The sequence below is a fragment of the Arachis hypogaea genome, chromosome 12 (genome assembly GCF_003086295.3).
Source record: "Arachis hypogaea cultivar Tifrunner chromosome 12, arahy.Tifrunner.gnm2.J5K5, whole genome shotgun sequence".
Classification (NCBI taxonomy): domain Eukaryota; kingdom Viridiplantae; phylum Streptophyta; class Magnoliopsida; order Fabales; family Fabaceae; genus Arachis; species Arachis hypogaea.
Window position 1 is genome coordinate 115,856,032 of NC_092047.1, and position 19,779 is coordinate 115,875,810.

Genomic DNA, 19,779 nt, shown 5'->3' on the forward strand with positions numbered 1-19,779 from the left:
TTTAACATTAAGAAGTTATAAAGTATAATACACAGGAATTAAATTTTGAATTTTTTTAGAGTTAAAAATAATAAATAATTATATAATATAAAAAGACCAACTACATTTAAACAATATATAATTTAAAAAATAATTAAAATATTATATTAATTAAATTATAATTTAATTTATGAAACTAAATATAGAACAAACGCTTTGATAACACAACACTACAAGAAATTACCGGATTAGCGACAGATTTAGCCACCAATTTGGGTGGTTTCTAATAAGAAAATAGCGACCGATTTGTGTACAGGGTCACCAAACCCTCACCAAAGAATATCGGTCGCTAAATAGCGACCAACTTTTCAATCGCTAAATCGGTCACTAATTTGTGACCAGTGTTTCGGTATCCAATTCGCAACCGTAGTTTCGGTCGCTAATTTGGGACCAACATTTCAGTCTCTAATTCAGTCGCTAAGTGTGGACCTGTCAATCAAGCATTTTAGTCTTTTTTTTTAAATTATCATTTTTACTAAATTTTTACATTTATACCATCAAATATTGAAAACCCATCAACTAAAAACCTACACTTTTAACACATAAAAGTAAATAACACTTAAACAATAACCAAAATATTATAACACACTTGAACAATAACCAAAATAACTCATCAATTCAATATCATAGACAACAATAATAAGTACGCAACACTCTCATATTACTAATTACATCATTTAAACTCTATTAACTAACTAGCATCACAAACTACTAATCACTCTTCAGACGTACGTTCACCATCTTCATCATCTCCTATATTTGTCCACCTTCTAGTTGAGAAATCGGAATTTTAACATCAAGCTTTTTTATCGTTTTTAGAAGCTTATAGTTAAGGAGTTCAACTCTTCTTTCTATCTTTTCCAACCTAGTTTTTAAGTCAGCATTCTCTTCTTGCATTTTCTTCATTATTTCTTCATGTTCTAACATTCGCAACCACTCTTGCATTCTCTTCATTACTTCTTCATGTTCTAACTTTCGCAACCAATCAGATGACTGAGCACTGGAGCCAATTGCAGTGAATTTTATTACAAGTCCATGAATTCTTCCCTTTTTAAATGTGGCTATTTCATACCACACATCCATCTCATTTGGTGCATTACTTCCTTTTTCAGATGCTTTTTGTATAGCCTCTTCTATAGCATTCTTAAATTCATCCCGTCATGCATGCAGAAAATTAAAGTATATGTTAAGTGCTCAACTACAAAGCTCAAAGACTCAATGAAAATTAAATTCATCCTGCCATCTTTGAAAACTAAAAATAAAGCATGTTAAGTAACAATTACAAAGCTCAAAGACTCATTAAGTTCTTGGAGGATTCGGTCAAATAAACAGTTCAAAGTTCACGGTTGCTAATGATAAATGTCAACAGTCATGGGAATTAGTTAGATACTCCACCTATAAAGATAAAGAAAATCAAGTTGCATAGAATCATAACACTGGATTAGCTATGAGCATCACTATACTCATGTTATTGCATAGAATCATAAATGTTCTTTGATGGTTGATGTTTAACTCCTAAACAAGATATTTTTGCCAAACTAATTTTACTTTAACTAATTTCAGGATGGAAGAGTCATATGCAATTCACTACCAAAATATGGAAATGGAAGTGAAGCAGGAAATGAGAAAGGGTACCTGGTGGGAATGACAACTTGCTACCCTCAACCTGGCTCTATCAAGATCTCTAATGGTGAAGTTTTGACTTTGAAGGTTGACTACAGCAACACTAAGCTGCATAGTGGTGTTATGGGACTTTTCTACCTCCTTGTTGCTGATGACCTCCCACATCACAACAACTAAAACTCATCTCATTTAATTGTTTATATCTTCTATGATATTATTTTAGCATGCCATATGATTTTATAATAAGTTATGGGGTGGGACTTGTAAATAAATGCATATATTCTTTGCGAAGAAGAATATATAATTGTGTTTGTGTGATTTTAGATTACTATCTATGTAATATGTTCTCTTCCTACAACTAATAACAAATAACAGTAATTATGAATATGGCTGATTTTATGTTACTAACATGATATTTTCATTCCCTCTTATATTTATAGTTTAATTACAACTTGCAAGGCCTCTTTCTATTGGAATTTCCAAAAAGATGTTACAACTAATGCACATCAGCACCAATACAATATGATGATATTTGCATTCCCTATAAATATTACAACTACAGAGGGGGCATATATGTTGATAAAAAATAAAAGAACAGCCCTATGAGCTGAAACACTAGCCCTAATGCAATATTAAAATAATATATACGGAGGGAGAGATATATATTTTGATTAAAATAGACTCACATGAATATGTTTTGATTTCTTATCCACCCGTGTCTCATCCTTGTGTTTGTGGGTCTTCGCAAACAAGTCTAACTGTGTTGGAGTCCTCTTCAATGATTTTTTCTACCAAACATATAAATTAAAAAATCTAAGTATCAACTACCAATTAAAATGTATAAAATTATAACATAAAAGATCTAAGTTTTTCTATAACATTACCATATTAGTTTTGTGTTGGGTAATGGTAATTGGGCCAGCAGTATGAAGAGACGCTCGATTTGACTTGCCTTGCGCGCTCTTTTGTAGAAACCCAGTGTCAGCATTCCAATAAACACAAAGAACATCCCACACATCATCTTCTATCCACTGAGGTTTGACGCGACTTGTACGAGCTTTTCCCAACAAACTTTTTAGTAATGCCACACCTCGCCTCTCAAAATTTTTTCGAGCCCAATAAAGATCTGGAGGAAAAAACTGATGTTTGCTCTGGATAATCAACACAAACAAGAATAGTTATAAGTTAATATATATTATATTTTTCAAACTTTGAACTAATTCTTAATCTACCAAAGATTACATGTTTCTCTAAAACCTACTTTGAACTTTTCCCACCAAAATTTTCTAGTAGCATCTGGAATCTTTTTCCACGAAGGCCACGGCTGAGAGTAATGCCCTCTAATGATGTCCGAAATTGTATGAGCCGCGGTAAGTGAAGGTAAAAATCTGTAGATATTACTTAATATCAATCGGAATACAATATAAGAGGTTAACTTCAAAAAATAAAATTATTGTAGTCTTGTATGGTGTTAAGGAAGTAAACTTAGAATAATAAGGCCCTGTTCTAATAGTAAAAACAGAATAAATTTATCCTAAATCCAAAAAAATTGTTAAGGAAGTAACTATATCCCCACAAAACACAAAACAAAATCTGTTGATGACAACAGATCAAGCACCAGAGTGAAATCTTCTTATAGTGGACATCAATAAATTAATGAACAATGGTATATTACAAAGCAGTTTGTCATGGTTAAATGTTAAATATATTAAAAAATACAAAACTAGGGGGAACTCAAGAGTCATTTGTAATTACCAAAAAATGCTATAATACCCTTAAAAACTACTAATAACTAATCAGAAATATATATCATTGATATTGAGATATAATAATAACTAATAAGACCCATTCAAAACAAATTAATAAAGATTTTCAGGATCTATTTATTTTTTAAGAAATAATAATTAATTTCTTATTCAATCATTATATTCTTTATTATTTATATCTGAATAAGTATCTATTTTCTTATTCTATTAATAAGTAGTTTAATTGTTATGTACATATATTCCATATAAACATACCCTTCTCCTGCCAAGTCCAATTTTATCTTCCCGTGACTTGTCTCAACATTGAACTCATCTTCCACCACCCCAGTAGCTTTGGAGCAATAAGCTCTCAGCACTCGATTCCTATAGAAAGAACGATTAAACAATCAGCCCCTAAGAGGCTGAGACAAATAGAAAGAAAGGAAGAGGAAGAAGACAACTTACCTGAGAGGAAGACAACGAATGGCCCACCACATCTTTGAAGAAGACGACGGAAGTCTTAATACCCTCTGCAAAATTATTAGAATCTGCAGAGTTTGTGCAATTAAAGGAACATGTTCTTATATTATATAGGAAAGAACTGATACAGTATCATCTTCTAGTTAGAGAGTTCCACGGTAGCATTGTATGCCGAAAAAGGTTCTGGTGATTGGTGAAGGAAAAGAATAATGAGTTGAACACTCAGTCCAAAACAAATATTTCAACAATAAAAAAATCACATTATTGAAGGTTGATGTCTAACAAGACCTAATTACAATATAATTACAATATATTACTTTGTATGTTCTAATTACAATAGAGTTTTGTATCATTTTTCTACTCATATTTATCTATATAACTAGGAACATTATCTTTATCTATAAAATTGATATATATGCATAATAAAGAAATAATTAATAGTCTACTCTCATAGTTTCCAAAATATCAGAATATCCATGAAAGTGCAATTTTAATGTACACAATATTAACCTGCTGATAAGAAAGCGGGAGTGTATCACTGCTCCACTCAAAAGAAATAGTCAGGAATAATAAGGTGTAAATCTTGCACCTGAGATGAACATTGAACAAGAAAAACAAATTACCATACAATGAAAAATATTGGGCTGTGCCAAACTCCCAATTCAAATGACCTTTATTGCCAAAGAACGATAATATTATTATTAACCATCTTGAGATGTTTTACTAGAGATTCTCAAAACATCATGACAACCGTCTTTACAACTATAGATGCTACTGCTAGAAAGGAACTTCAGGAAGTCAGTAAAAACTAAAAATACATAACTAATAAACTAACATGTTGTCTACTACGAAATTCCATGACTAATATTTACCTCAATGAGAAGGAGTCATTGCAAAATCAAGACAAGATCTCTAGCCTGCAGGAACATTTAAAAAAAAGGCCTTGATAATCTAATGCCAACAATTACCAGGAAGCAAACATTGGATACCAGAAAAGTTGTATATAGTAAGTAAAAGAGAACGATACCTGTTCATTATAGAGCTAAAAAACGGTAATGCTAAATTGGTACTGAGAAGTGGCAGTTGAATCTGAATTAGCTAAATCAAACAGCTCCTCAAATCAACAAGAGAGAGTTTGCTATATGAGTTTTCACCGGTGATCAAATTGTTATGAAATATGTGTATTGTGACATTCCTGAAAATGAGGGCATATTAGAGAAAGGCACTTGTCTAAATTAGTGAACAGTACCAAGGAAAAAAACCACTAACACAGGACAGATGAACATAAAATCGCACAATAATCTTTCACTTACTTTTTACCCCAGAAAATTAACATGGTAATAAATTTCAAGAAACCTAAGGTAAACTAATGGATCTTGTTGCTTAATTAGGCCATTATTTTATTATGATTCATGCATTACATACTTCCTTCTTCTATTGTTACTTAACCGAGTCAACCAAGTGCAAAACTATTTTTGTGAAATAAGAAAATTTGTACATATTATAAGTGCACTGATATCACCAACTACCTTGTGACAGGAAGTCATCCCTGTAAAGAATATATGTAAGCATAAAAATATAACAGAAAGAAAGGTGAGCCTGGCGGGAGGAAGTGAAAAATAAGATCGTCCCACTGGTTCAACTGAAAATTAATTATAAACTAAATTCAGGGTAGTTCTTTGAAGATGTAGATGTCATGCAGCATTCAGAACATCGGATATTTAACAATATGGACACTTTGAGGTTTATAGCTTATTCATTAAAATCACCAATTCAACCTTGAAAAGCTAGTTCCGTTAACTATGCAATTATCATTGGATCTAATTAGAATCATAGTGCATGTTTGTCTTGGCATTGAAAAAGTAGCCCAGTTAATGAATTGAAGCATGCAAACCAAGTCTCAATTCATTTCAAATATGCTCAATAAAATTGAGCTGAGCTATGTCCCAACTCCCAAAGCCCAAACATGATTTTAGCCTCAACTTGTGTTAGTAACGTAATATAGTTTGTGTTTAAAGTAATGAGCTAATGATACATCCTCTAAGTCATACTAATCCAAATTGCAACTGGTATAATAACAAGTTTGAAAAAAGCACTGAGGAAACTATCCCTTTTCTCAAAAAGCACTAAAACCAGATATTAGAAGTTTTATTATATATGCAAATAAAAGTATAGAAATAATTATATTTTTGTAAAATTTTAAGAAAAATACTTCCTAAACAATTTAAATGAGCTCACCATGCATAATAAACATGCCTAGATGGAGGCAACAGGAATATATTTTTTGTAAAATTTGTTCAACAAAAGACTTCCCAAATAATCAAAATCTGCATTTCAATTAGCTACATCTTCCGTATACTATGACAAATGCTACTGGCATGCTTGTTATGAGCTGTAAGTGAGTGAAAGACCAGTTGATACAGTGAAAGTGTGAATCGAAGCAAATTTCTAGTTTGTAACAAAATCAAGTATTATCCAACCTAAAAGTCAAATCACTGACAATTGTTGAACTAATCACAATCTAGGAAGACCTAAATATAACTGGACAATTCAAAGAAGGAATGAACAACTGATCTATTATAAAAAATTATCAATTAAGTTACCTAGCTTGTTCTGGGCAATGAACTGGCGTCTCTCTCCCCACTTTACCCAAACCTAGAAGCATTCAATTTATTTTACATGAACAAAGTGTTGGATTAACAACAAAATAAACAATGATATTGATGGAATCATCAAAGAAACCACACCTTTAAGAAAATAGATAATGAGATATATGGAAAGATACATATATGAATGGTTCATGCAACAGATGAATTTGAGCAACATAAGACATAGCATACTAAGATATCTAGGACCTAAGAGGTAAACTATAAATTTAACCATGAAAACCAATCCTTTAATTTCATTGTTATAAATTATCTTTGCAATTAAAAAGGCAAATTCAGCCTGTGCATCTGCTTTCCACCAACTTTAAAAAGGAAGATATCCATACAAGTTCTCAGTGAGCATGAAACAATAATGACATGTATCCTAAGAATTACATCAAATAAATAAGTAAGTTTTGACTTTAAAACATAATTATAGTCTAATATAAACCTTAAAATATAATCCAAATTAAAAATACTACATAAACCAGGATGTTATGATCTCATTCAATTACAATAATGGTTCTTGGTTGATACTCTCATCCATACCTAAACATTACCAGCAATCCAATAATGGTTTTTCCGTTTTTGCCAATTACAATATCACAACAACCCACTCCAACCCAATAATCTCAAGATCATAACAAACAACATCCAAAATTATTTAAAATTATTCACAATTAATCAACAAACAACAAAATTCAGTAGTTCACACTTCACAGCTTAACTAACAATAATTATTCACAATTATTCAACAAAGTTCACAGTTCAGTTCAGTAACTTCAGTTGAATCAGTTCACACTTCACAGTTCACAATTCACAGAGCAATAAAAAATCAATAAATCACATGGTTAATAAAAAAATTTACCTAGAGCTAAAAGCTAGAAGCATCAAACAATTATTCAATAAATCAGTAAAAATAAATCAGTAAATCAGAGACTTCACAGAGCTAGAAGCTTCAGTAAATCAGTAAATCAGTTCACAGTTCAATGACTTCAGAAGTTCACACTTCACAACTTAACTAACAATAATTATTCACAATTATTCAACAAAGTTCACACTTCAGTTCAGTAACTTCAGTTGAATCAGTTCACACTTCACAGAGCAATAAAAAATCAGTAAATCACATAGTTAATAAAAAAATTACCTAGAACTAGAAGCTAGAAGAATCAAACAATTATTCAATAAATCAGTAAAACAGTTCACACTTCAGTAGTTCATACTTCACAGCTTAACTAACAATAATTATTCACAATTATTCAACAAAGTTCACAGTTAAGTTCAGTAACTTCAATTGAATCAGTTCACACTTCATAGAGCAATAAAAAATCAGTAAATCACATAGTTAACAAAAAAATTACCCAGAACTAGAAGCTAGAAGAATCAAACAATTATTCAATAAATCCATAAACCAGTTCACACTTCAGTGACTTCAGTAGTTCACACTTCACAGCTTAACTAACAATAATTATTCACAATTATTCAACAAAGTTCACAGTTCAGTTCAGTAACTTCAGTTGAATCAATTCACACTTCACAGTTCACACTTCATAGAGCAATAAACAATCAGTAAATCACATAGTTAATAAAAAAAATTACCTAGAACTAGAAGCTAAAAGAATCAAACAATTATTCAATAAATCAGTAAATCAAAGACTTCACAGAGCTAGAAGCTTCAGTAAATCAGTAATTCAGTTCACACTTCAGTGACTTCACAGTTCACAGAGCTTCGCAGAATCAAACATTAACAATGGTTCAATCATAGTTAATAAAAATTTACCTAGAAGCTAGAAGAAGCCTTCAACAGAGCATGCAAAAGGGAGATAGAGACACCGAGTGACCAAGACAGTGGTGGAGTACCTTCGAACGGGCTTCGAACTGGAACAGTGATTGCGGAGAACAGAGATAGTGCCGGCGGCGGCGTGGCTGCGCGACGGAGGAAGGTTGCGATGGCTGCGCGATGGGAGATAGAGACACCGAGTGACCAAGACAGTGGTGGAGTACCTTCGAACGGGCTTCGAACTGGAACAGTGATTGCGGAGAACAGAGATAGTGCCGGCGGCGGCGTGGCTGCGCGACGACGGAGGAAGGTTGCGATGGCTGCGCGATGGGAGATAGAGACACCGAGTGACCAAGACAGTGGTGGAGTACCTTCGAACGGGCTTCGAACTGGGACAGTGGTTGCGGAGAACAGAGATAGTGCCGCCGGTGGCGTGGCTGCGCGACGGAGGAAGGTTGCGATTTCTGCGCGATGGAATGGAAGGTTGATATCGATGGCTGCTGCGTGATGGAGGGAAGGTGAGCGAGCAGACGGTGGCTGTTGGAAGGAACGACGGCGGCGGCACGAGGCGGTGGCTGGACGGAGGTAAGGGAACGGCCAGGAGCTAGGGCTAAGTGCAGAGGATGGAGATTGAGTGTGAGAGAAGCAGAGGCGTTCTGGAGTGGAATTTGGATCTGGGCATCGAGGATGTAGCAGCTGAAACGGCGACGTTTCATTACCCATTCAAAAAACCGGCCGGATCACGGTTCGGTTCGACCGACCGGTTCTTGTCTGGTTCATCGGTTCAATTCCGGTTTTTAAAATTTACGGTTTTAACATTTGTTTGAGTCGTTTTCTTCAGCGGTTCATGGTTTAACCGGTTCGACCGTTCAGCCTGAACCGGTTTTCAGAACCTTGTTAAAAAAGGAATAATGAATAGTATATTGAAAGAAGTATAATTTTAGCAATATTAAAATCAATTATATATAAAGTATTAGAAAATAATATAAAAAATATAAAAAACAAAAATAATTAAAATATTTTTTTCATAAATTTAATTTAAAAATATAATAAATATGTTTGTTTTATACCTTTTCATCTAATATAATTATTTCTAAGCAAGGGGACTCCTCTTTATTTGTGGGTGTTAATGTTTTCTATAGACGAACCACACGAATTTTGATAAACCAATTGTCTATTTATTTGGTAATATTGTCCAAAGAATAATACTCTATTGAGTAAGTTTGAAATGTTGTGTAGTTGGAAAATAAATTTCTTGGGCTAAATTTGATGTTATTTGAAGGAATAATGATAAGAGACTTATATAAGTAGTTAAAATAGTATGAAATTTGAATATTTATAATATAAAATTTATTATGATTAATAATATCATTATGACATTTGTAATATGGATGTTTATTATATTTAATGAGTTATTTATAGAAATTAATAAATTAATTATTGGGGTTATAAATTTATTATATTATTTATAACGGTAACATATAATAAATATAGGGATACGGATTCAATGTTTTTGACTTTTTGTAGATTACAAATTTAGTTAGATACTATTAACTTCTAATTATTATCATTGGTAAATTTGTAACCTAATTTGCATATATTTCTATTACTTGTATATATATATTTTGCTTATTTTAAAAATAATATTTAATTTGGTAAAAATTGAGTGGTTGATTCTAAAATTTTGTCAAACAATGTTGTTAACATGGTATTAATAAGAGAAAAAAGATATTTTAAAAAGTAATATGAGTAAACTTAGCTATTTATTTTTATATATTAAGAATAGATAGATTGTTAAACCAGTTAAATAATATTTACCATAATAAAAAATAAATAAAAAATAAAACTAGTTAATTCATAGTTGGCGAAGTAAAAAAGAGTAGACTTGTTAACGTACCAAAAAGAAAGATATTTAATTCGATTGATAGTCGTTAATATCATACCAAAAGTCCAAAACTAACATGTTTGCAAAGAAAAACAAAATGATAATAGAAAAATTTATAATATTTTTTAGTACAGTTTATAAATCAAATAAAATTTAAAGTGAATAAATCTACTATTAATTTTATGAGTAAAGTAACAATTATATCTGGAGTATTTCGATTTTAAATTAATTAGTCTTTGAAAAAAAAATATGTCAATTAAATCCTCTATGATAGTAAACGGTAGACATGTGATGCCTTTCCGTCAATAAATAATGTGAAACAAAATAAAGCTGTCCATATGTTTCATTGTTTTGTTATCTGCAATAACGTCATCGGTTACTATCTCATGAGCATGAAAACAATGCCATTTTGGATAATGAAGCATTTAGTATCTTCTAAGTTTTCATATAACCCTTATCAACTGCTCTAGATTTATCATAAATCTTAACGAAGAAAGTGGCGTCGACTTTAAAAGTTGTTATTTTTATGACGATAACAGACATGTCATTATAGTTAAGAGTATATATAAACACCATTGTTTGTTATTTTAGAGGACCTAATTAATACTTTTTTTTTAGAGACTAATTAATCCAAAGTCAAAATTTTCAAGACCTACTTGTCACTTTAGTGGAATTTTATTTTGAATTATTTATCATATTTATTTTAATGTGCCTTTTTTCCTCTCTCAAACCATATCATAAGTCATAACTTTGCCAATGAGTTATAGCTCAAATGGCATAGTCTTCCCATACTCATCTAAAAAATTGCAGGCTCGAGTCTCCTTATCATAGGTAAAAAAAAACTATATCATAGCTTTGTTTCTCTCACCATTCACTACCAACGTTCATTCATTTTATGGACTCCTCTAAAGCTAAGATGGTCTAGGTCAAGAGTTTACTTTTGTTATACGAAGAATATAAAAAGTTTTACACAGTTAAGTAGTTAATTAATTAAATTCATGCGTTTAGCTGACCTTTAAGTAATGAATTTGAAAATTAGTTATTTTTGTTGCTATGACAATATGTGATTAGTTATCTATATAAAATTCTTTTACAATGCATGAAAATTAAATTCCTAAATCAAACCAGAAAAATAGTCACTTATGGAGGAAGCCTGTTCAGATATGCATGGTTAATTGGTAATATCTTAATAATACAATATTTTTAAGAGGCCCACCAACTATGTTTAGCTATGTTACATATTGATACTTAACATTTAACAAATCTTAGTCCTTAGCTAACACTACAAGGAAAATTATGCAGCACTCTCAATAGTCAAAGAAGACTTTGCAATAGAGACTAGGTGTGAATTATTTTTAATTTTTCCTAATGAGAATTAAACAAGAGATTGGAACTTTGATACACTTTTTCTTATACATGTGACATTCTGCTGGTTAACTTCCATCTACTGCTATATACAACTACTTCCTCTGAATATTTTATTTGAAGCATAGCTAGATACAACCTTATGCAATGAAGATCTAGTGTAAAATCTAATCAAAGAAGTGGTCAATAGAAATGTGTGATGGATCCTTCTCAAGTTCAATAGCTTCAACTGCAAAGCTTCTACCTTTCAAGAACCAACTATACCATTTTGCAGAGAGTTTTGGGTATCTCTTCAACTCTGGATCGTTTCGATCAACATAGTATAGACCAAAGCTTGATTCATATCCATCCAGTAACTCAAATAAATCAATGAAAGACCATGCAATATACCCCTTTAAATTTGACCCATTTCTGCAAAAAATTTAAGGTACAACAGAAAATTAGAGACCATATGACCAATGTACACTTTCTGGATGACAAGTAGAATGGAAGTGATCAAAATGTTGCTTTTCAAAAATTAGATTAACCATAATCAATTGATAGAAAAGGATTCAAAAGTAATAAGTTTTTTATGTAACTTAAAAACAGAACAACAATTTTGCTTTTGGAGAAATAATTATCATAATGCATCCAAGCTCAAAATAGTTTTTGCTTTTGATGAAACCAATTCCAAAGAATTTAATTTAAGCATAGTATTAGAGGCATGCTTTGTAAAGCTTATCTAAATGCACCTCCATACCTCAAGGAATGAAGTGTGGCACCAATATATCCCTGCAAGTATTTCACTCTTGACACATCTTGTAATGATGCATTGCTTGCTGTCCTTTGACCTAACCACACAAAATGCAAGCAAAGTCTTTATCAACAACAAGCCACTGTTATGAGCAAGAAACACGATCGAAATGCACAATGTCTTGTAATATCAAGTTGCTTTATCTTATCACAAGAAGATATGTTTTCCCTTAAAAACATTGATTGCAGATAAAGAGAGAGAGATATACCATTTTCATAAATGAACATTGGGGGGTTGCCATAATTGAGCTTGAAATGATTCAGTTCTTCAATCAGACCCCATGGTTCAATAGGGTACTGAGTCAAGCAAAGAAAGTTAGTCATAGAGTGAAGTAACCAAAAGAACTGAATCAAATAAATGAATAATTATGTGAAACCTTGTTTTCTTTTAGATCATTACCTCAGCATTTGCAAACAAATCAGATCCATCTGCAAAACCAGTAAAATCCTAGTTATTTACCTTCATCCACCAATCATTCAAAAAAGAATCAAATGAATGGCTGTGTGAAACAATGATAATTGTTGGAGAAAAATGCTAAATAATACCAAAGTTCAGCCAGTTGTAAATTGCACATAAGGATGAGAAAAACATAAGCGATGCAGTCAGTATTTCAAGCTTATAGAACAACTCCAGTCTCTCAACTCCAGTCTCTTACTAGATTCACTAGAATTAAACATAGCTACACAAAGAATTACTTACGCATAAGCACAGCCATATCTGCACTGAAATCTCTCAGATTACTCTCCAGAACCAAGGAATTGTCTGTGATATTAAGATTTGTGTAGTGAATTAAACCTATGAAGTCATATGAACCCTTAACTAGTTTTGATTCACGATCTGTGAAGGTTGGAATTCTTGTGCCTGCAATTTTCTTCATGGAAGTGGGATAGTCTCCATGCAGCAAGGGCTCCATCACCCTGAAATAGCACATAAATTTTGCAATATGTTTCACATTATATCATAGCCATAGCTCAAATTTCATGGGAGAAGCCTTGAAGAACTTCGTCGCAAAAGGAGACTCTGAAGTGCAAAATTGCTAGAAAGACAAAAATTTTGCTCAGAATTTAGAATACTTATGGCATATAATATGTTAGACTCTGGTATGAGCACCCGAATCATACCACCATTTTTTTCTTGCCATGTTGAATTCTACTAACTAAAAATTCATGTTCAGAATCAGAGTTAATATCAAACAAAAGTACAAATATGTCTAGTGAAGGAAATCAAATTTTGGGCCTACTTGGAGCTGAGAATAAGGGTAACCTTGAGCGTAAAACGAACTAGTTTGTAGGGTGTATAACTTACCAACCAACAAAAAAATCACGGGCTCTTTGTGCTGCTAGTATGTCTTTTTCAGTAGTTGTATTGGGGAAGAACCCAAATGAGTACACAGAGATACCAACAAATCCATTTTGTTTCTCCTGCAAGGTATAAGTGAAGTGCCTATCAAATAATGTAAACATTTTTTGCCAACAAAATTTCCTTTGAGCAAGAAGATTAAAATTCGATATAAACATTAGCAGATCAAGAGCAAATATAAGGATCAGATGTCTCAATAAGTTGAAGCTCTTGATACTTAAAAAACAAAGAAATAGAAATGACCATATGAAATTGTGTGTGTGTGTGTGTGTATATATATATATAAAAAAACAAAAAAAACAAAATGCAGAACTGAAAATGCAAAGTATGAAAAAAGGTTAGGCATGATACCTTATACTTTGTCCTATACAATCTTACAGCTGAAGAATGTGCTAACAAAATATGGTGAAGTGCCAAGTAGGGTTCAGTTGTTGAGTTGCCACGTTTGCTTTTGTTATTACAAAATGGAGGAGAACAATGATGTGGCGGACCGTTTCCCTGATCATAACCACCCAGGGAAAACACATTTGGCTCATTGATAGTAATCCAGTAAGAGACCCTATCACCAAACTCTCTAAAACACACATCTGCATAGTTTGTGAAGTCTCTTCTGCATTCAAATACACCAAATAGTTTTTCCATTAATATTTTGTAAAAGTATGCATATGGTTGCTATAAAGCACAATTGTTAGACCAGCCATAGTTTTTACCAGCATACAAATGTGAAAGGCCTAGGATCATATGAAGAATCTAAGCAATATGAAAATAGCAATAAGAAATTAAGAGGACTAGAGCATTGAAAGGATAGTACCAATACCAAGGTACATAACTAGAATTTAGTTCTTAGTAGCTCTCCAGAATGAATATTCTGAGTGAAAATAGTTGTTAATGCAAAATAAGTTTCATAAACTAATGTCAACAACATTATGGTGCAGGAGATCAAGAGAGTACATGATTTTACGGCTAATCCATCCTCCATATTCATCTTCGAGAGCCTGTGGAAAATCAAAGTTGTGTAGAGTCACATGTGGTTGGATTCCTGATCATGGCACAACAATGGACTAAATCAGTTGAAGAAACAAAACAGATTGGAAGTAAATTTTCCGAAACAAAACCTTGTTTCTCAAATTTTAAATTCATATCAAACCATTGTTGATGAGCTCATTGATGAGATTGTTGTAGAACTCTAGTGCCTTGGGATTGACAGGCCCTCTACCATCTGAGGAGAAAGATCATTATTCACAAAGGCATTAAGAAAAGTGTTATTGGAGAAAGAGAGTTAATTAAATACTCAATATTTCAGTGTATCTCATTACATATACAAGTTTCAGAATTATATACTTGGAATCAATCTTGACCAAGAAATGGAGAATCTATAGGCTTCAAGGCCTGATTCCACCATGAGCTTCACATCTTCCTGCATTACATATTTCCAAAGAAACAATTGAATTGTTAAAACTCCATTCAGAACTTTCAACAAACAGGTGAACTACAAGAAATGCATTGTAGGAAAAAAGAATGAAAATTGAAGCCAGGGGCCATTTCTATTGACCTCATATTTGTGGTATCCATCACAAGCTACATCTCCATTTTGTCCACCATGCACATACCCTGAAAATTTAAAAATAACACCATGAGTGCATAATTAAAAACAGAAATTGTAATTCCCAATTTTTTCATCACTATTTTCTCAGTTTCACTTCAAAAATATTTTCTTTATTAAAAAAAAGGTTAAGGATTCCATTAGGTAAATTATGAACTGTTAATTAATACACAACTTTGGAAAATGATTTTTTTTTTCTATTTTCAAAATTCAAATCCAAGACTATTTGTTGAAGGACCAAAGCTACCATGATCATTATGTTAATTTAATTATTTCTTTTATGTATTTTTCTTTTGTATTTTTTTAAAGAGTTTGATTTTTCTGGGTACAATCACAACGGTTTTCTTGAATGACCATTTACGCGATTAATGTAAAAGATAGTTATTTTTACTAATGTAATGTTTATGTGATTGGATGCAAATATAAAATGGTTTTACACTGACAAAATTAAATTCGTTTTTGAAAAGAAAAACAATAATGAAATTTTAATTATTTCATAAAAAATGGAACCACAATATGAAGTATGAACCTTAAACAGAAACAGTATCTATTAATTTCATGATGATGGTGTTGATGGGCCCATTGTACTATATTATTTAGGGAAAGAAGTTATTTATCCATAGTTTTGGTACCAACTGAACCTAGTACTAGTACATTACTTGTTTTCATTCACATGCAGACACAGTACAAATCTGGCACTGCTCTTAGCTTTCCTATTATTATTAAATTTATAATTTTATTTTATTACTATATATCTTAATTTTAAGGGTAATTATATTTTTATGTTTTTACTTTATCAAGTTTTTTATTTTAGAATAATTTGATATTGAAAAGTATCAATTATTACAAAAATTGGAAAAGGTAATTTATTGATAATATTATTAAATTAAATTTAAGTAATAAAAAGGGAGAATAATAGAATAATTTTTAATATATTTGTAGATTAAGAATATAATTGATAATTAAATAATAATTTTTATATAAAAAAAGAACGACAAATATTATTAAAAACAAAAGCCAAAATAACATAAAAATAAATGTAGAAAGTAACTCAAATACTTTTACCTCCTTTAACTTATTCAAGTGAAGTATTGAGAGAGAGAGAGAGAGAGAGAGAGAGAGAGAGAGAGAGAGAGAGAGAGAGAGAGAGAGAGAGAGAGAGAGAGAGAGAGTTTTACTCATACTTGAGTGAGCATATGCAAGTTGAATTAAAATAGTTATTATTTGTTAAATTCCAACTACTATGACATTGATATGTCAACTCTATATATATGGCATCTATTGTATATAATATATTCTATAAATTTTAATAAGAAAATAAGATTTAGGACACCATCATCTTGAGAGAGTGCACCATTCTAAAAGAGTTGAGACTAGTTCAAAGTTATCCATGTTCTAATATAAACACATGATTTAAGTGACTTTTTCTATTCCCCATATATAGTTTGGAACTAAGGACATTTTTATTAATATAAGAGTGTTCATATTATATACAGAGAAATAAGAGCGTTCATATTAACAAGAGTGTTCATATTATATACAAGAGAAGAAAGTTTAAGGACAGCACTTTTATTAAAATTTGGTCAGCACTTAATCAGCAAAAGAAAATTGAATAATTTCATATTAGATAAAATCTCACACCATTTAAAATACTAACAATAATTAATTGATAGCTACAAATTACAAAATTTGTTGGTCTCTAACACTCCTCGTATAAAAGTGTTCATAACATAAACTGTAATTTTAACCACGATTTAAGTTTTGACTATTTTCAAAAATGTATTACTCCCCGTTCTTAATAATATTATTACATAGAGAAATATCCTTATCCTTAGCTTGTACTTCTAATTGAATTTGAATTTGAATTTGAAAACAAATATTACAACTTATAAAATTACTTATTCCAAAAACAAATATTACCTATTTTTTGTCCTTATTTTTTAATGTAGAACCAGATGTATTTGAGAAAGTTTTGATGACTAATTAAGAAGAAGCTAAAAATCCTATATAAATAGGTAAGTGTAGATCAACTCACAATACTACCATTATAATTACCAATTTTCGTTAACTCTTGAAAGAAAGATTTATAGAAGGAGTAATTTATTTATGAAAAAGTTTAGGGGCCAGCAACTTTGTTAAATTCTGGCCAGCATGTAATCAGTAAAGAAAAGTGAGTCATTGAATGAAATCTCATACCAATCTCACACCATTAAAACCATCATTGATAGCTATTTGATGGCTACAAATCACAAAAGTTATTGACTTCTAGCATTCTTCTTTATCTATTTTGCATTTAGAGATTGATTTGTCATTTTTTATCGTTAGGGGACAGTTTGTAAAAACACAATAAACAGAAAAAAAAAAGTTTTATTCAAATTTAAATGGTTAAATTAAAATACATGAATAATTATATATCTAACACTGCAGAAGAAATTGAAAACAAACCATCATGAGCATAAGTATCCCAAACACTAGGAGTTCTTCCATCTTCATCAGCAGCTCCTTCCCACTATATATATTCATATAACGAGATTTGAGAATAAAAGAAATTATTAGAAGAGAAGAAAGGGGATAGATCACACAAACCTGGTAAGCAGATGTTCCAGAACCAAACACAAAATCATTTGGGAAGTCATGTCTTGTGATTGTGAACTTTTCAGCACTATGAACTTCCAAAACCAAGTTTAGAAGAACCATAAAACCAATAATAATAATAATAAGGCTCAAAGGCTCTTTATTGTTCTCCATCAGCTTCACCAACTAAATTATCAAATCTTTGATTCCTAGTTTTTTCTTTGATCATGTAGTTGGTGTCCGAGCCTCATAGATTGGCATTCATTCCCTGCATTCATATACATATATAAGTACCAAAGTGGGCATGAAAAAGTCAACATTTATCTCTTGATGTTATCATAAGATAGATCATTTTTTTTTTTATTGGTGTCTAGATCAAAAGGGTATATAATATATGAAGTTCATGGTGACTCTAGTGTTTTGTCTTTTTTTTTGGGGGGGGGGGGGGGAGTTTATTATTACAATATACAGCTATGCATACCAAATTTGGTATAACAAGTAACAACTACTTTTATGATAAATGTGATATGAAATCTTGCGATTTTTTTTTTTTTTAGCATTGGAAAAAAAGGTGTGTTACATTGGATTATGGAGACAAGTGGTGTATCACAAAATTGTAGAAGACAGTAAAAAACATTGGAGAGTGAAACTTAAAAAATTATAAATCAGAGAGTCAAATTTAAAAAATTATAAATTTAACCCTCAAATTTGTATTTATAATTTTTTATTTTTTTAAAATTACAAATCTGATGTTTATGAATTTTTTTTTAATCACAAATCTAAGTTTCATTATAAAATCTGATCCTCTAATTTTTCATCTCCACATTAAAAAAAAAATACTCAACTTATTCACACCAATGAAAACACATCATATTTATTCATTTAAAAAAAATAGTCAAAATCTTGATCTTCATAAAAATATTATTATTATTATTGTTGTTGGTTTTTTTTTACGTTTTTGTGTGGTGTATATATAATAGAAAAAATTTAGATAAATAATTTTTTGAGAAAAGGACAAATTAATCATTGACATTTTAGTCTGCGGACATTTAAGTCTCTGGGGATTTAAAAATACATTTAAGTTTATGACTTCTTCAAAATCAGAATATATGGATCATTGAGTCTAATTTGTTCAATTTTAAAATCTCTCTCAAGCGTACATCTGTATTATCAACCAGGTCAGTATAACGAGAATTATGTTTGATTTTTCCGTTGAGTTTGACAAACTCAATTGAACATGAAGGATCAATATATCTAGATTTTGAAAAAATCAAGACTTAAATGTATTTTCAAATTCTCGAACTTAAATGTTTGCAGATGAAAATGTCAAGGATCTATTTATCATTTTTTTTTAATTCTTAACAATCAACTTTAAATAACTGTAGTTAATAATTATTAATTATATTTTTTTTAAAATAAAATTTAAATAATCATTCATTAATGACAATTTAAAAAATCAAAATTATCAATTAATGATAAATTGATTGGTAATTAGCTGGTTGAATATTAGTTATCTAGCAGGGATTTGTATCCTCTAAAATTTGAATTTTAATTTAAAAAGTAAAGTGTGATCTTTCACCATTTATTTTATAGGTGGAACAAAAAATAAATATGAAAGAGAAACTATTCAAGGATAAAAGATCACATTTTACTCTCTAAAATAAAATTCAAATTTTAGAGGATCCAAATCCATCTAACATAGTTATATATAATATACACAAAAAGAATTGTTGGTTTTAGTTTTATGATTATTTTTCAACAGAGTAGGTTTTGTTTGCTTACTTTTCAAAATCGTGGATAATGTGTTTGACGCAATTGTTAGAATTTTTAATTTCTCCAACATCCTCACGCCTCTTCTGCTAAAATAATATTTTTAAAAGAGAAAGTA

At 30.8% G+C, this 19,779-nt stretch overlaps 2 protein-coding genes across 13 annotated transcripts; both read right to left on the reverse strand.

Annotated features, from left to right (window-relative positions):
* Positions 1–598: 598 nt before the first annotated feature.
* LOC112728538 (uncharacterized) lies at positions 599–8,544 on the reverse strand. 12 transcript variants are annotated; one of them, XR_011869032.1, is made up of 12 exons: positions 8,393–8,544; positions 6,491–6,542; positions 4,915–5,082; positions 4,760–4,804; positions 4,398–4,476; positions 3,873–3,955; positions 3,684–3,791; positions 2,924–3,050; positions 2,547–2,813; positions 2,349–2,450; positions 1,675–1,835; positions 599–1,182 (listed from the first exon to the last, which is right to left on the reverse strand). XR_011869032.1 is itself a non-coding variant. In XM_072210224.1 (11 exons), the coding sequence occupies exons 6-11, from the start codon at positions 3,902–3,904 to the stop codon at positions 793–795; spliced, it is 1,026 nt and encodes a 341-aa protein (XP_072066325.1). In that variant the 5' UTR covers positions 3,905–3,955; positions 4,398–4,476; positions 4,760–4,804; positions 4,915–5,082; positions 6,491–6,542; positions 8,393–8,544; the 3' UTR covers positions 599–792. The 12 variants fall into 12 exon arrangements, 9 of the variants coding, with proteins under 9 accessions (XP_072066325.1, XP_025634502.1, XP_025634501.1 ...); XR_011869031.1 differs by having other exon boundaries at positions 3,873–4,070; XR_011869030.1 differs by having other exon boundaries at positions 3,873–4,070; positions 8,313–8,502.
* A 2,992-nt stretch (positions 8,545–11,536) lies between these two features.
* Positions 11,537–18,632, reverse strand: LOC112728539 (hydroxyisourate hydrolase). Its single transcript, XM_025778721.3, has 13 exons — positions 17,904–18,632; positions 17,763–17,826; positions 15,267–15,325; positions 15,056–15,131; positions 14,862–14,933; positions 14,666–14,753; positions 14,066–14,324; positions 13,661–13,776; positions 13,055–13,272; positions 12,755–12,783; positions 12,564–12,651; positions 12,302–12,392; positions 11,537–11,973 (listed from the first exon to the last, which is right to left on the reverse strand). The coding sequence occupies exons 1-13, from the start codon at positions 18,063–18,065 to the stop codon at positions 11,730–11,732; spliced, it is 1,566 nt and encodes a 521-aa protein (XP_025634506.1). The 5' UTR covers positions 18,066–18,632; the 3' UTR covers positions 11,537–11,729.
* Between the last annotated feature and the right edge of the window lie 1,147 nt (positions 18,633–19,779).

Bases quoted from the DNA above. Each gene is read 5' to 3' on its own strand.
- LOC112728539 (XM_025778721.3), bottom strand. From the start codon at position 18,065: ATGGAGAACAATAAAGAGCCTTTGAGCCTTATTATTATTATTATTGGT. The intron at 15,326-17,762 runs GTTTGTTTTCAA...TTAAATTTTCAG, and splicing joins GGATACTTATGCTCATGATG to GGTATGTGCATGGTGGACAA. The intron at 12,652-12,754 runs GTAATGATCTAA...TGCTTGACTCAG, and splicing joins ATTTGTTTGCAAATGCTGAG to TACCCTATTGAACCATGGGG.
- LOC112728538 (XM_072210226.1), bottom strand. From the start codon at position 3,904: ATGTGGTGGGCCATTCGTTGTCTTCCTCTCAG. The intron at 2,814-2,923 runs GTAGGTTTTAGA...TTGATTATCCAG, and splicing joins TTTGGTGGGAAAAGTTCAAA to AGCAAACATCAGTTTTTTCC. The intron at 1,183-2,348 runs GTGAGTCTATTT...GATGAATTTAAG, and splicing joins AGAAATCAAAACATATTCAT to AATGCTATAGAAGAGGCTAT.